Source organism: Schistocerca cancellata, chromosome 2, assembly GCF_023864275.1.
Source record: "Schistocerca cancellata isolate TAMUIC-IGC-003103 chromosome 2, iqSchCanc2.1, whole genome shotgun sequence".
Classification (NCBI taxonomy): domain Eukaryota; kingdom Metazoa; phylum Arthropoda; class Insecta; order Orthoptera; family Acrididae; genus Schistocerca; species Schistocerca cancellata.
In genome coordinates, this window is record NC_064627.1 from 785,956,082 (window position 1) to 785,971,583 (window position 15,502).

The 15,502-nt window shown below is 42.7% G+C and overlaps 1 protein-coding gene across 3 annotated transcripts in view; it reads right to left on the bottom strand.

Moving 5' to 3' along the window:
• The window catches only part of LOC126162642 (Golgi-specific brefeldin A-resistance guanine nucleotide exchange factor 1), a 320,165-nt gene that overhangs the window by 294,050 nt on the left and 10,613 nt on the right, over positions 1 to 15,502 (bottom strand). For all 3 annotated transcript variants that reach the window (XM_049919278.1, XM_049919277.1, XM_049919276.1), the window contains exons 2-5: positions 12,425 to 12,524; positions 10,100 to 10,198; positions 3,581 to 3,699; positions 3,394 to 3,502 (exon numbers count right to left, since the gene is read on the bottom strand). In XM_049919278.1, coding sequence (XP_049775235.1) covers positions 3,394 to 3,502; positions 3,581 to 3,699; positions 10,100 to 10,198; positions 12,425 to 12,524 — 427 coding nt within the window. The remainder of the gene's footprint in view (positions 1 to 3,393; positions 3,503 to 3,580; positions 3,700 to 10,099; positions 10,199 to 12,424; positions 12,525 to 15,502) is intronic.

The following is a 15,502-nucleotide window of genomic DNA, read 5'->3' on the forward strand; positions in this document are numbered from 1 at the left end:
AGGCCTTTGTGCAACTTAAAAAGTATGTGTTTAATGCTTGCCACTGATGCATCAGATTGGGGCATTGGTGCCATACTATCCCACAAATATGCCGACAACATGTCATAACCACTGCATTGCAACTCAAACACTAAATGCAGTTAAGAGGAATTATTCAACCATCAAGAAAGAAGTGTTGGCTACTGTATAAAGCATCCAGACATTTCATGTACAACTTTATGGTACTAAGTTTCACCTGGTCACTTATCACAAACCATTTTGCTGTTCAGTCCCCATTTGAAAATTCCTAATAAAACAAAGCAGCAGCTGGAATGGTGTTCTCAATTATATATACCTATGAGATCCATTATCTGTCAACCACACAGCACTCCAAAGCTGATGCACTTTTCCACTTGCCGTGCGGCCTAGATGTCGGATTTGATAGGCACAAGGTGCTGTGCTTTGCCTCAGATGCAAATCAGCGACACACCCTTGATTTTTCTATTACAGTGCATCAAGTAGCAGCAGACATGGAGAGTTATACACTCCTACTTAGAGTGTTGCCAGCTATACAGTAGGGTTGGCCACAGGGCTTCCCTAAGGATACTGACCCGGAATAGCACACAATTTTTCTTTACAGCACAGGCTAACATCATTGAGGATATCATTTTGTTAGTTATGGATGACACTGAAAGCTGGGTCATAATTCACCGCACACTCCATGCCCACATACTGAAGCTCATCCACACAACACTTTGGGGAATGCACAGAATGCAAGCAATAGCACAGCATCATGTGTACTGACCTGAGGTTGATGCCACTGAATGCACTATCTGTAACTGCCACGCCTGCATTCGCAACTGGACAGCCCCGGCACAGCATTTCTACCCTTGGCCACGCACTGACCACCCCTTGTAAAGGGTGCACGTTGATTTTTCCAGTCCATTCTGGGGAGCAACGTGGTTGCTAGTTGTCAATGTCCTGTTTAACTTTCCATGTGTTGCTCAGATTGCTTCAACTACTACAGCAGTTACTATCCATGCCCTGTCCATCAGATCTGCAATGAAGGGGACACCTCCCATCCTAGTTTCTGAAAACAGCCCTCAGTTTATGCTAGTTTCTGAAAACAGCCCTCAGTTTATGGCATCTGCATTTCAGGATTTTTGTCAACACAGTGGCATTGAGCACCCAACCACTGCCCCTTCCAATCCCACGTCCGATTCACAAACTGAGTGGATGGTCAAAACATTGAAGACACAGATGTGTAATATTCTGATAGCTGAATCTGGGTACACACTCAACTGCTTCCTCAGAACCTCCCAGTCAATCCCTGTAAAATGATATAGCCAGCCAAAATGTTACATAAGCATAGGCACCACATCCTGTTCGACCTGCTATGCCTACTACCCACACACAGAGTCATGTAACTGTGTGGGCTCCCATGTTTGGGCTTGTAACTTTGGCCAGGGTCCCGTGTTGACCCAAAACATCGTCGTCAGCAAAAAGAGGTGGCAGGTATTTGAGACTGCGGCCAGTCAAGAGCAGCTGATTCGACATCAGAATCATCTCCGTCAACAAGATGAGATACTGACCCCCCCCCCCCTTTCCCTTCCACCACCAACTCAGCATGACCTCCACAACTACTCTAGGGCAAGCCAGCACACCAGCCTGCCTCTTACTGCTACAACCTCTGCTCTCATGTTCAGCATCAACAGGAAATCGACAATCACTAGTGGTGGCAGCCAATGGGGGTGGAATCACTTCTGCCCACTATACAGCTTCTAGCTCCCATCCTTCACCATCGATGGAACTCTCCTCTCACATTCCACAGAGGTTAAATATTTTCGGACCTTGGTTCCCTTGGAGGCAGAACTGTTGATCCTATCACCACCACATCCAGCACCCACTCCCCAGTAGAAAGGCCCAAGCTACATCCCAGACATTGTTGATCAGCCATCACTCAAAGATGCCATCTTCCAACGCAGCCGAACACAATGAGGACCTACAGTGGTTGTCTTTGGCAGGGATTCCTGCATCTCCCTCTCCCCTTGCTCAGTGAAGTAAGCAAAGGCCACTCCATTTATGGCCCTACACACTGATTAAAAGGGAGAGGGCTTTAGTATTTCCCTCATAGATTGAGTATCGATAATAAGAGCACATCAGAGGTACTCTGGCTATGTACAGCTGCTGCGGCTTCCAGATGCATAAGGCACAACATGTATTGTTATGTTGATGCAGTCAATCATTGCCTCAAAATGGTTACTGTACTGTACACAGTAAACAATGCTGTAAAATGTGTGTGTGTGTGTGTGTGTGTGTGTGTGTGTGTGTGTGTGTGTGTGTGTGTCTCCTTACATATTTAGTATTTTCTTAAGCACAATAAGGAGATAACACCATAACTATGTAAAACATAATACCATAAAGCTGCCTCCTCCATAATTCACTGTTGGCACTAGAGGTGATGGTAGACAGCATCCTTCAGGCAAACGCCAAACACAAACCCTTCTACTGGACACCATAGGGTAGAATGTGATTTACCAACCCAAATCATTCTTTACACCACCAGAATCATAGAAATGTGTGGCTTATGGAGAGCTGATCAACCAATGTACCCCACCCTTTTTAACTCCCTACACACAGTCACTGAGCCTGCTGGACCGCTGGTAGCACTTTAGAAACTCCCGAGTAATTACGTCCGCTGATTTCATATGATTTCTTTTTTTACAGCCCAGCTCTGGAATGGTTGACAGTCCCTGTCTGTCAGTTCAAGAGGTTCACCTGGACTTGATTTAGACGTGGTTCTCCCTACATGTTTCCACTTCATAATCACATCACAAACAGTCAATCTGGGTAGGTTTAGAAGGTTGAAATGTCCCTCGTGGATTTGTCACTCATGTGACATCCTATGATTAGTCCATTTTCTAAGTTGCTGATCCTTTCTTAAGTTACTGCTTCTCTGCTGACAACACTATGCTCCCCTGAAATATATATCTTTCTCACTCATATTTTTGGACTACAACCATTAGCAATTAGGAAACAAAGCAGGTGAATAAAAGTGTGTCAGAAGTGGCAAAACACAGTGTACAAAACCAGTTATCATAGGTTTATTTCTTGGGATACAGACAGACCTTGTCATCCAAATGAAAGTTTGTTACATAACACCACATTACTGATTTGTCCTTCCTCAACACACTAACTCTCCAACTTTTGTATCTAACTTGGTATCTCCAATGTACACACATTTACCCGTCGTGATCAGCAAATGGTGAACAACGCTTTTAGTTATTGCAAATATAACAAAAGACATTAATATGTATGTATATACTAGTTCATAAAGTCTCGATTTCGAACCCAGGAAATATGGTCCAAGTTGTATGTATTACTAAATAAGAGAAGCTATTAAGCATTACTTACCACTCAGCCTTGATTCAAAACATATCCTAAAACAGCTCATTAAAATTTCGCATACACTGTCATTGCTAAGCATGATTCCCTCAGGTGAAAACATCAGTGTTCGTAGTACCTAGAATAACATGTAGCTGCATTAGTATATACGGACATAATATTGCATGAATTTATAAATAATACCACAATACATCACCTGCAGTATGACAAGAAGCACAACACCATCACTATCTTGGTCAGTGCCCATAAATCTCGCATGTGTAACAGCATCAGCGATGTTTTGCACAGTAGTGGGAACTGATTTCCCTCCTGGGTCTGAAAAATATTCAAAGTATGACAATCAGTCTTCCTTTTTCCTAAATACTTTAAGCTTTAAACTACTCATATACATCGAAAATGTCAGTTTTCATTTCACACAAAACATAATTTTGAAATGTTACATCATGTTGACTTCTCACTTAACAGGCTGAACCAAATGTTAATTGTGCAACCCTGTACAATAAATATGATGAGAGTGTGTAACATGCCACAAATACAGAAATGCAAAGTCAGATGTGTCCTATAAACATTCGTGCCACTACTATTGGAGCCTCCTGGCCCCTGCATTCCACCACTGAGAGACCACCTGCGAGAAGCTCTGTATCTTACAGAAGCTGACTTTTAATGACTATTCAGCTTTCCATGTAAGCATAATGGCCTATGCTATCAGTAAGAATTAATAACTGTGATCAACAATGTATGTGTGTGAGTGTGTGTGTGTGTGTGTGTGTGTGTGTGTGTGTGTGTGTGTGTGGGGAGGGGGGGGGTGTAAAAAGAACGACATTAATCCTAATCGTCAGAAGATAAGACAGCTAACAACAGGGGTGTGGAGAAAGGTCTACAAAATACGGCATAGAGAAACTGAGGTCCTGAACTAAAAATTAAATGGCCTTCACCATATTGGTACAACATATAAAAAGTAAAACACAGTCGACAGCCCACGTTTTTCACTAAAACAGCTGATAACTTAGACGGTAAACACAAACGAGAACGTAAATGGTTAAAAAGGGGCATTCCGTCAGGAAATGGCAGACTGTCAAAGACTGAGTGCAATGAACACAAAGTGGTGGGAGGGCACCACTTAAATGGTGATCGCTAAAAAGACAATGCCCAATGCACAACCTAGCTAAAATGTTCTCCTCCAGGCGAGAGGTCTGAGAAGAGGTCGGGGCGGATGACAAAGTGGCACCACCTACTGACGAACGGCAACATGGATCATTGGAGGGAATGTAAGAACCGGCGGGCTGAGGTAAGAGGACTGCAGCCTTGGCAGCAGCATCAGCAGCCTCATTTTCTGTCAGCTCACAAAGGCTTTGAAGGACACAGAGTCAGAGCGGATGATGCTATTGAACAGCCTGTGTCACCAGATGTGCTGTGTGGCCTGATACAGGGCCAAGAGCTCTGCTGTAAATACTGAGCAGTGTTCCGGAAGGCAAGAGCAAAAAACGTCAGTGGCAGCGAAGAAGGCACACCCGACACCACAGTCAGTTCAAGAGCCATCAGTGTACACAAAAGCACTCTCGTGAAGTTCCATGCTAAGCCGGTGAAACTTCTGGCGATAGAGCAAGCCTGGCGTAGTGTCGTTGTGAAGCAAATGGAGGCCAAGGTGAACATGGCCCACCACATGAAGCCAAGGTGGCGAAGGGTTCACACCCACCAGGAAAGCTGCAGGTAGCGTAAAGTTAAGCTGCCAGAGCAAGAGCCGAAAGTAAACTCCAGAAGTTAACAGAGAAGAGGGACTGGACACGCCCCCTGCTGGCGATCAAAGGAGTCATCGAAGCAGGATGCATAGGATGGATGGCCATGGAAGGCAGTCAAACAGCGTGCATATCTGCTGAGGAGAAAGTCACACCGGTAGGACCGCAGTAGCTCGGCAGTGTCCACATACAGACTCTCAACCGGGATAGTGAACAGGCGTCAGTGGCCAAATGGATGCCACAATGGTGGATAGTACTGAGACGGCGTAAGAGGAATGGACATGCAGATGCATAAACAAAACGCCCATAGTCTAGATTCAAACAGACAAGGGACAGGTACAAACAGAGAAGGATGGTTCGATCTGCTCCCCAGATAGTTCCACTGAGGACACACAGGACATGAGGGACCACATACAGCAGGCTGCCAACTAAGACATGTGGGAGGACCAAGAAAGTTGCCTATCAGGCATGAGTCCCAGGAATTTTGTAGTTTGAACGAATGGAGGAGCAACAGGCCCAAGATCTAAATATGGTGCATGAAACCAATTGCACCACCAGAAATCCATACAAATGGTTTTGTCAGTGGAAAAACGAAAGCCATTGGCAATGCTCCATGAGTGAAGACGATCAAGACATTGCTGAAGATGCTGCTCAATGAGCAAGTCCGTGATAACTGCAACAGGTAGCAAAATTGTCAACAAAAAGGGAGCCGGAGATGCCCGGTGCAAGACAGGCCATCATAAGGTTAATGGCGATAGCGACACTTAGGACATAACTCTTGTAGAGAATACAGAGGATACTAGTCCTCCACCAGGTGTCTTAGGCTTTCTCCAGATCCAAAAACACAGCCACAGTCTGGGATTTCTGCAGAAAACCATTCATGACATGGGTGGACAAAGTGACGAGATGGCCAACTGCAGAACGGTGTGCTCAAAATCCACAATGTGTGGCTGTCAGTAAATTGCGAGACTCAAGCCATCACACCAGTCGGAATGATTCATACGTTCCATCACCTTGCAAACAGCTGGTGAGAGAAATGGGGTTTTAGCTACAAGGAAGGGGTTTGTCCTTACCGGGCTTAGGTATGGGTATGACAGTGGCTGCACACCAGCATCTGGGAAATGTGCACTCTGCCCAGATGTGGTTGTACATACGAAGGAGAAAGCAAGCCAATGGTGCTGCAACATCTGATTGTGAACATTGTCTGGCACTGTGGCAGAGGGCCGGGATGAAGTGAGAGCATGATCTAGCTCCCTCTAGCTCCTTCATAGTCCCGAAGAATGCGACAACACTGTGCATGCAAGTGTTTATAATGAATGCAGTTTGCCATTGTTTAAGATGATGGTTAAAAATTTGGAGAGCATGTTTCCGTACGTGAATTGCATCGCAGCACACCTCAGTCCACCAAAGCATAGTGACACAGCGTGGTAAAGTGGACATGTGAGGAACGGACCGAGACACAGCACAGTGAAGAGAAAGTGAGAGGAATAGAATGTTCTGCGTCAGTAAGGATAACGTTTGTAAAATATTCTACCTGGTCATCACAACTGGGTAAATGTTGTTCTTTGAAGGTCGCCAGGGAGGAGTAAAGCCTCCAGTCAGCTTTAACAAGCTGCCACTTGGGTGTGCACTGGGGTGAGGTAGGAGTCAGCAAACAGATAGCACGTGCAAAACCTCGCTCAAGTACGTGTCGGAGAGAATGGACCATTCGAGACAATGGGCAAGCTGCGCAGTGCAGAAGGATAGGTCCAAATGGGAATAGGAGTGCTGGAGTCTGAAAGAAACATGGGTGTTCCTGTGTTATGGCAGAGGAGGTTAAATTGATTGAGAAGGTCAGCCAAGAGGACACCTATCTGAAAGGCTCTGGGAGAACCCCATAGGGGATAATGCGCATTGGTGTCACTGAGCAGCAGAAAGGGGTTAGGTAGCTGCCCAATAAGCTGGAGGAAGTCTGCCCTGGTGACATAGAATGATGGAGGGATGTAAACTGTACAAAGGGAAAAGGTCAAGTGAAGAAGGAAAGGGCGAACTGCAACAGCTTGAAGGCGGGTAGTCAGGGAGATGGGCTGACTATGAACATCACCCCGTATGAACAGCATGACTTCCCCATGAGGTGGAACACTGTCCTCGGAGGGAAGGTCAAAATGGACGGGAAAGAAATGCGGGAGCTCAAAGTGGTCATGAGGACACAATTTTGTTTCCAGGAGGCAAAGAACAAGTGGACACTGCGATTCTAAGCAGCTTTCTTTCTTTGATTGAACACCACAAATGTTCCATTTAAGGATAGTCATAACAAGGAAAGGGGGGAGGGGAAAAAATGAAGGGGTGTCACCTCAGTGACTGCTGAGTGCCAGGCTTCAAAAACTCACTTCTATAGGACAAAGAGGCTGGAGGATCCTGTTCCATGAGATCTACAGAGGTGTTGGGACTCTCCATCTGTCGATCTGTGGAATCCAGGGCATAGAAACCGTTGGCGGTGCGCTCCAGTGACACAGGAGGTCGGCCAGGTGAGGAAATCACATGGTGACAAAATTGAAGAGGATCTTCGAGTCGGCTAACGAGAAGACCGTTTCCCTTTGTTTGACTTCTTGGAGCCTTTCTTGTTGGCTGAGAAGATGTTTGTTGGCTGGAGAGATGTAGGAAGTCTTTGCAGGAGTATTCCTTCTGTCCTTTCCAGCCTGCCAGTTGTGTAGCACGTGACTTCGTCCCAGGAGGCGAATGTTTGTTGTTTGTTGCACAGCTGGGCAAGGAGAAGGTGATGCCACCATGACAGTGGGCGATTTGACAATGGCAGTGCTGAATTTGAGGTTGCATGTCTGTGTGGTCATGTCCTTCACAGAACAAGATGTAGCAAGAACAGTATTGAATGTGCCAGATCGTAAAACGCAGAATTTGCAACTACCAACTGACCGTGTAAGGCTTTTTTTCTCCTACCCAGATCTCCTGGACAGCCTGCTCATCAAGAGACAAGAGACAAGCTAAAGAGGATGCAGTATGGTCGCCATTGCAGTTGAAACAGTGGGGAGGAGGCGGTATCACTCTTGTGTGCATCCCTACCACATGTTACACATTTGGACGGGCATAGTAGTGAATCAGGTTTGGAATGTATGGTTAGACTGTGATAACTTCATAGCCTGCTTTGACCTTGGACATAAGCACCACTATCAAACAAGAGAAAAAGTGTACATGTGGGCACTAAGGATGCATCTACCTTTTTGACCACCTGACAGATGGCAATGACACCCTGATCAGAGAGGTATGTTTGGATTTCTGCCTCAGTCAGACCATCATGCAGCCTAGTGTAAATAACATGAAGAGAAGAATTCAAGAGTTCAATGGGCCTAGACACAAACATGATAGCTGTGGATGAGCAAAGCGGCAAGCAGTTGTACTTGAGACACAGAAGTAGTCTGCAAAAGCAAATTGACATTGCATAAACGAGAGCAGGATTTCACAGGATGAGCAACTGCATCAGCACCTTTTTGAATAAGAAATGGATTTACCACTGCAAAGGACTGACCTCCTTCAGTATGTGAAACCACGAGAAACCGTGGTGCAGCTGTGAGGGTCTTTGAATCGGGAGCTTCATTCTGTTTATGCTTGGTAGACATTGACTGCAAAGATGACGATTGGGTCATTGAGAGAAAATCCCACATGATTGCTGGAGTCTCCAATGGCATGCTCCTTCCAACAGGGAGGGGGCGAGGGGGAGGGCCTCAGAGGGGTCTCACCTGCATTAGGTGATTGTTCACACCTCCCAAACACGTGACAGTGGGACCAATCAGCAATTTGGGAAGGTAGCACCTCAGACAATCACCCCTCCCTGGGCCTGGCCTGTACCAGGGGATACGTGGGATACATTCAAACCCTACCTGTCAACACGGAGCTGGGAATTACGCATTATCCAGTCACCTGTTATGCGTCAGATGCGTGCTTCCTGAAATTCTTCAAATTTTTACATTAAACTGAGCTGAGATGGATAACCCTTTTGACAGACAGCACAATAAATAGTCAAAAATATCTGTAACTAACAGTCCACAGAGGACATGAAAGTGTTTAAGTACAGGTACAGTCACCATTATCAACGTACATCTGCCAATCTAATTATTTCTACCAATATACGTTTACAACTTATCCTTTAACCACCTTAAATTTATACAAATATGTTATTATTTTACAATTATTTATATTTAAATTAACTATCCTCATGGTTACTTCGTGTTCACACAACCATCTGCCTAATCTCAGGATCCTCAAATCAAACTGAACACTATTATTACTGACACCTAAATAAATTGTATGAAGACAGACAAATCAGGAATGGTACAGCCATATTAGGAGAATGGAGGAAAATGAGACTCCTAAATATATTATGAGTACTGTCCAGAAAAATACATAAAAAAAGACTGACTGAAGGTGAACAGACAACTGTGAGATTTGAAATGTAGGAAGCAGAAAAATTAATAGTATTTCCAATCAAAGAAAGAAAATATGAATACAGGGACATTTTATATACACATTTAATTCGATTTTTGTTTAAAAAAATAACAAATCCATTACCATAGATGGTATCATATACGCTCACCTTTAAATATGCAACACCAAAACACACAATACCTATATATTATTTAAAAAAATTATTTAATCATCTCTTCTATAGTGCAATCAAGGTAAATCATTCCTGTAATACCAAATGCACTGACTTTCACTATTTGCTGTTAAATGAAGCAACAACATTACACAAGAGGCAACTGAAAAGTTTCCATTTGACAGCATTTTTGCAGAGTATATGCAACCAACAGTGACCCGATGTGGATATATAAGCACCAACACTTAGGCAAGGGGTTAGTATAGGCCTCTGAATGGAAACTTTTTCGCTGCCCATTATAGAAGTTATTTAGCATGCTAAACAATATCCAAAAAAATAGAAAAAGTTAGGAAACTTTCAGTATCAAATAATTATTTGAAGCGTTGCTTACCTATCAGGCCATAAGACAAAAACTTATTCACCGATGAAAGTGCTAAGCTAGTAACTGGACCAGTTGTCTCCTCAGAACGAATCACCTCCAGAAATGGGCCTGTAATGAAATTACTATACATCATACAACAGAGAAAGCTCAGTCAGGACTGAAGCTAGTATATGTAATCTACAACTACTGTTTTAACCATGTTTCTCAATTTAAAGAGGCTCTCTGCATGGTCTCCAGAAAAGTGTTTCAGTTTCACTATTACATTTCATCCATCCATCAACCTGTATTTATTTCTCACTGCCTTCAATCTCTAATGCTTTTTAATTTCTTGTTGTGATCATGATTATCAAAATGCTGTCAGGGAAACATCTTTTACATTTTTAGGATTACATATTATTGTACGTACAGATTACTTAATAATTTAACACTGGCAACACACAACTTTGACAATGAGAAAGATAGCATGGGCAACACTACAAAAAATCTTGTCTGCAAACTACCACTTCATCAATAGTTGTTTGATTTATGGTTTTTATTCTGCTAATATGTGAAACTTCAATAACCTGCCGTGCAATGGCAAAAGTTTTTACAACAGTTAGCATACACAGAAAGAGAAAGAAGATGCAGTAACATATAGGAAGTTTTTCATTGATCTATCAGTAAGTCATGCAAAAACTGCTCACAAAAGACACACAAAATGTGATAACCCTATTACTTCAGACACATGTGGATCTCAGTGAGTATCAAATGAAATGGGTATACAGAGATTTTCATAGATTTCCATTAAGTTAGAACTACATGACTGTAAAATTCATAACATACACGGAAATAATGTTCTATAGAATAGCAACTGAAAACGAGGTGGTGATCAATCCTTGTGGAAACATTGAACCATTCCTATTCTGAGCACTGTGTACTCTTAATTGATGCAGCAAGTTAAGAAAATCAAACTTTTAGGACAGTGAATAACTGTATTATAAGCGGTACAATTACTCACACAGTCCGTTCATGAACACTGTGCATAACAGTAATAATTGTCAGAAAGAATGACAGAAGGTAGCACAAAAGTTTAGTTGTGAGGAAGGTGGGTGCACGAGGGGCACAGAAAAAATCCTAATTAAGTGTAATTCTTCTGCTGCCAATGTGGTCATTTAGAAAACTCTTGGGTCTGTTCACCAACATGAACACATGGAAGTTTACAAGTAAACTTCTGAAAGAACACTAATCAAAATTTGTCTTCCTCACATACATCTAAAATAAACATGTTGGTGACATAAGACAAAATTTGGGTTTTTCATCATCTACACTATAGACAGAAACATGGCTACAGGAAGAATAGCAAATAATAAATTTTTACTTACTTACTGTGTGTGTGTGTGTGTGTGTGTGTGTGTGTGTGAGAGAGAGAGAGAGAGAGAGAGAGAGAGAGAGAGAGAGAGAGAGAGAGAGAGAGAGAGAGAGAGGGGGGGGGGGGGGGAGGACAAAAATGTCTTCACCTCTAGTTTATTCCTTAATCCATTTATTAGTATTCCCGTCTCTCCTAGTAATTTTCAAGAAGTGCTAGTTCTCCAGCAACCCTCAGTTTTTGAACAGTTTTCATGATGGAAGTCTATCTCAGTGTCTTAAGTGAAAACTGACAATACACAATGATTGTAAATCTTATAGTCAAGTTTAGAAATATCTTTAGTTTACCAAAAGCATTGCAGGGTATTTACACTATTCTCTGTATTTCTTTTGTTGTCCCATCACCATCTTCAAATACCTTAAATGCAAAAATTCATCAACAGAAATTATGACTTCATTCTTAACTTATGTTACTGCATTTTCAATGTACTGAATATACATTAGTGCAGTTTTATTACATTTGGTTTTCAAGCCGACTTTTAAAATTAGTTAATTATGTTTTCCATTTGCAACTTAAGGCTACCTGTGCCAGAGGCAAATGGCATAATATGATCAACAAGATGATGGTTAAGATATGCTCAACTAACACACATCCATTGCAATGCGGAATCTTCCTGCCCAACTTCTTTCAGTTTCTCACTAATACCTAATTTTTTTATTACAATAACGAAGGCTGAATTACCTCTTTTCTTCACAAATACTGTAGATACAAATTTTGTTGAAATTGAGTAAAAATCTTTTGCAGGGCGAAGTATTAATACACATTACTACTTTCTACAATTTTGTCCATTACTTGCAAGTGGTCCATTTGGTTACATCCATTTCAAAAGCCAAACTGCTCCTTTTTTTTACTGAAGCTAATGACTTTTTTGTGTCTTTTACATTACAAAGAGTATGGATACAAAAGCATTCAATAAACAGCCAGCTTACCCAGATAATGGTTAGGATCCAAGTCCCTTAGGTCACCAAGCTGATTAAGAACTTCTTTTACATCAGTGAAGCTTCTGATAAGTTTATCATGTCCTTCATCCTGAAAAAAATCCATAGTTCTATATTTATTTTTTCCTACTCAGAGAAGTAAAATACAGGAAGCCGATGCAGCTATAGTGTTCAAGGGAAAGGCTGACACCATATCACAATGTTTTTAAAACAAAACAGCCAACAAAATTTTAATTTCTTATTCATTTTTCTTTATCCACCTGCACAAAACTTTACCTTTGTGCATTAAGTGCCACATGTTGTGGAGATTAGCATAGGCATAGAAACACTACTGTTGGACGCTCTAAACAAAGGAAGTTTATTTAGACCGGTAAGTCACAGTACATGTTGGCAGATGCTGAAGGCCAGTACTAGTACATTAATGACGTGAGGCAATGCATCCCACTTAGAAACAGAACACTGTTCGGACAGATGCAGTAGGTATTCTTGTGTGATGGATGTCAACCTGTGATAAAATGGAGCCCTGTTATGTCAGTCAGGCATCTCTCATCAGAAATTTGTACAGGAGTGCAATGTCCTATCCTGTGCATCTGTCTGTTTACCTGCAGTAATGTGGAGGCAGTCTGTATTGTCACAAAAAGACTGTATCACACTAAAACATCCAAATTTTGTCACAGTGATTTGAACAATAATACAGACATAAGGATACTTGTCTGCTCTCTCCACCATTCTTCCCCTCGACTCACCTGTTACATGAGATGCTATTAAGTGAGATGCACATACTTTGGACTAAACTGATTGATCTCTTAGAGCAATGAGAAGTGGTCAAATATTAGGATGAATCTCAATGCTTTTGATGTTTCATAGAGTCTACCTCATAATGGGGGAGAAGAGGACTTTTCCTCCTTGTCACCTAATCCTGCATTCCTCCCATGGTATGGCCAGGGAAGGGAACATGTTGAGATTGTACTTCATTGCATCATACGAGGCCTTTCCATTCGAAGAGACTACTAGGACCGTGTGACTACAGCAGGAGAAAGTTTAAGTTGCTTCATGTTCAAACTATCTGCCATAGTGCCATCCACTCCAAATGGGGGTTCTCCCCATGGGTGCCACCCAGCTACAGCAATGGCTACCAGGCCAGTAATCCATTGCTGGGAGTCCCCATTACCCAGTAATGACGGGCACATACTCCATGGAGTACATGGTGAGTGTGCAGCACAGGCACTAACAGTGTGATCCCTTTGTGGTCAGGAGCTACCACCGTGCAATTACTTGATGACATCCTCTCCCCCCTCCCACAAAACAGGACTGCTACTGTGCTGGGTTCTGAGCATACTAGAACAACAGGAAGGAAGGGTACCAGGGTTAAAGGGCATAGATGCAGAGAATACACCACAGTGGGCAACCTCCCCTGCATGACACACACTTCTGTAAAATTTGGGAAAGTTGGCCGGTCAAACCCAATAATGGGGACCAAATAATCGTTAATGTAAGGTGAAGATAGTGCCGGGAGTGAAACTGGAAATCAAGACCAAAATTATTAATTAAGTCCAAGCAGGGACTGCACCAAAAGGACCATCTGATGGAAAGTCAGAAGACTTAAGAGAATCGACATGTAGGTTGGCAGCACAGAAAGAGGAAGTAGTGCTGCAAAGGTTGGGATCCCAATGGTAGCCAAGCACGTTCTCACCAAAGAGCAGTGAGCCCCTGGAGTGAGAGAAGGGAGGGGTGTCGTGGAGGTGGACGAGATCATGTCAGATGGACTGGCTGTGAAGGCTTAACTCAATGGTATTTCAGGTCTACAGAAGTCTATTGAAGTCAAAGTACTAGAAATTGCACATCCCATTACATTTCATTTCAGCAGCGGAGTACAGTTCCAAGATCATAGTGTATGTGTCACATTGTTGCACGCTGAGATCCATCTTAAACAGAATCCCACATGTAGCTGTTTTTCTTGCTGTCATACCTTCATCTCAAGTCCAATGGCAATGGAATAACAATGGCTGTCTCTCAGACCCCACTGATACTCAGGAATTTGGGCCTATAATTGTGTTTGTACACACCTATTTAGGATCACCACTGCCCACACTGAATGGGGAAGGCCTTAGAAAATATAGGCTAAACAGCTGTAGTGTCTCAGCTGGCGGGGAGGCCACATCCAGTGAGTCACCACTGATGTGGTAGAAACATGAAGATTACAAAAACTTTAATAATAGGAATGCCCCATGATCCAGCCTTACTTGATCTGAAAGATAAGAGGCCTGAGACAAGAACAGTGCTTTTCACCCATGACCTCAGTTCAGTTAACATTGATATTACTGTCTTAAGTGACACCAGACTGTCTAGCGAAGGTAAATTACAGAGTTCAGTTCAGGTTACGACATTTTCTGAAAGGGAAAAGATAAGAGAGTGTCACATCCATGGTGCTAGAATCACCGTGAAGTCCACATTGGTAAATGATCATGAGGTAACTCCAACTGTTGCCAGTGAAATGATTGTGTGTCTCAGAATCCCATTCTCTGAAGGCAAATTTATGACATCTCTGCGTATGTTTCCACCCTGGATGCTGGGTTAAACCATCACCAAAGTACGACCTAGAGATAAACTGTTATTACATGATGAATTCAAAACCAGAGCTGCTAAAGTTAATCAATTACAAAGCACTGTGATGGTTGGCCTATGCTCTGAATGTGAACTCTCTATTACTATCGCTCAGTTCTGCTTACCTAACCACTACAAGACCACTTGGATGCATGCATCCTCACTTAAACCACAGGCATATCCTCAATTACACCATCACTAAGCAATGTGATAAAATGGAAGTCCTCGTTACCAGGACTGCAAGAAATGTCGATGACTGCTGGACAGATCATAAGTTCCTTTTTGCCAGCTGAGAATCTCTATCTGTTGCAAACCAAAAAGATCCATCCACAACCCACCCAAGTGGAAATTCAACACTTCTTAACTTTCAATTTACTGCTACATATTACAGAAAATCAATCCCAAATAAGCTGGTTCATCATCCAGTCAGTACTAATTATGCAAACGAGGAGTAGGCCACACTTC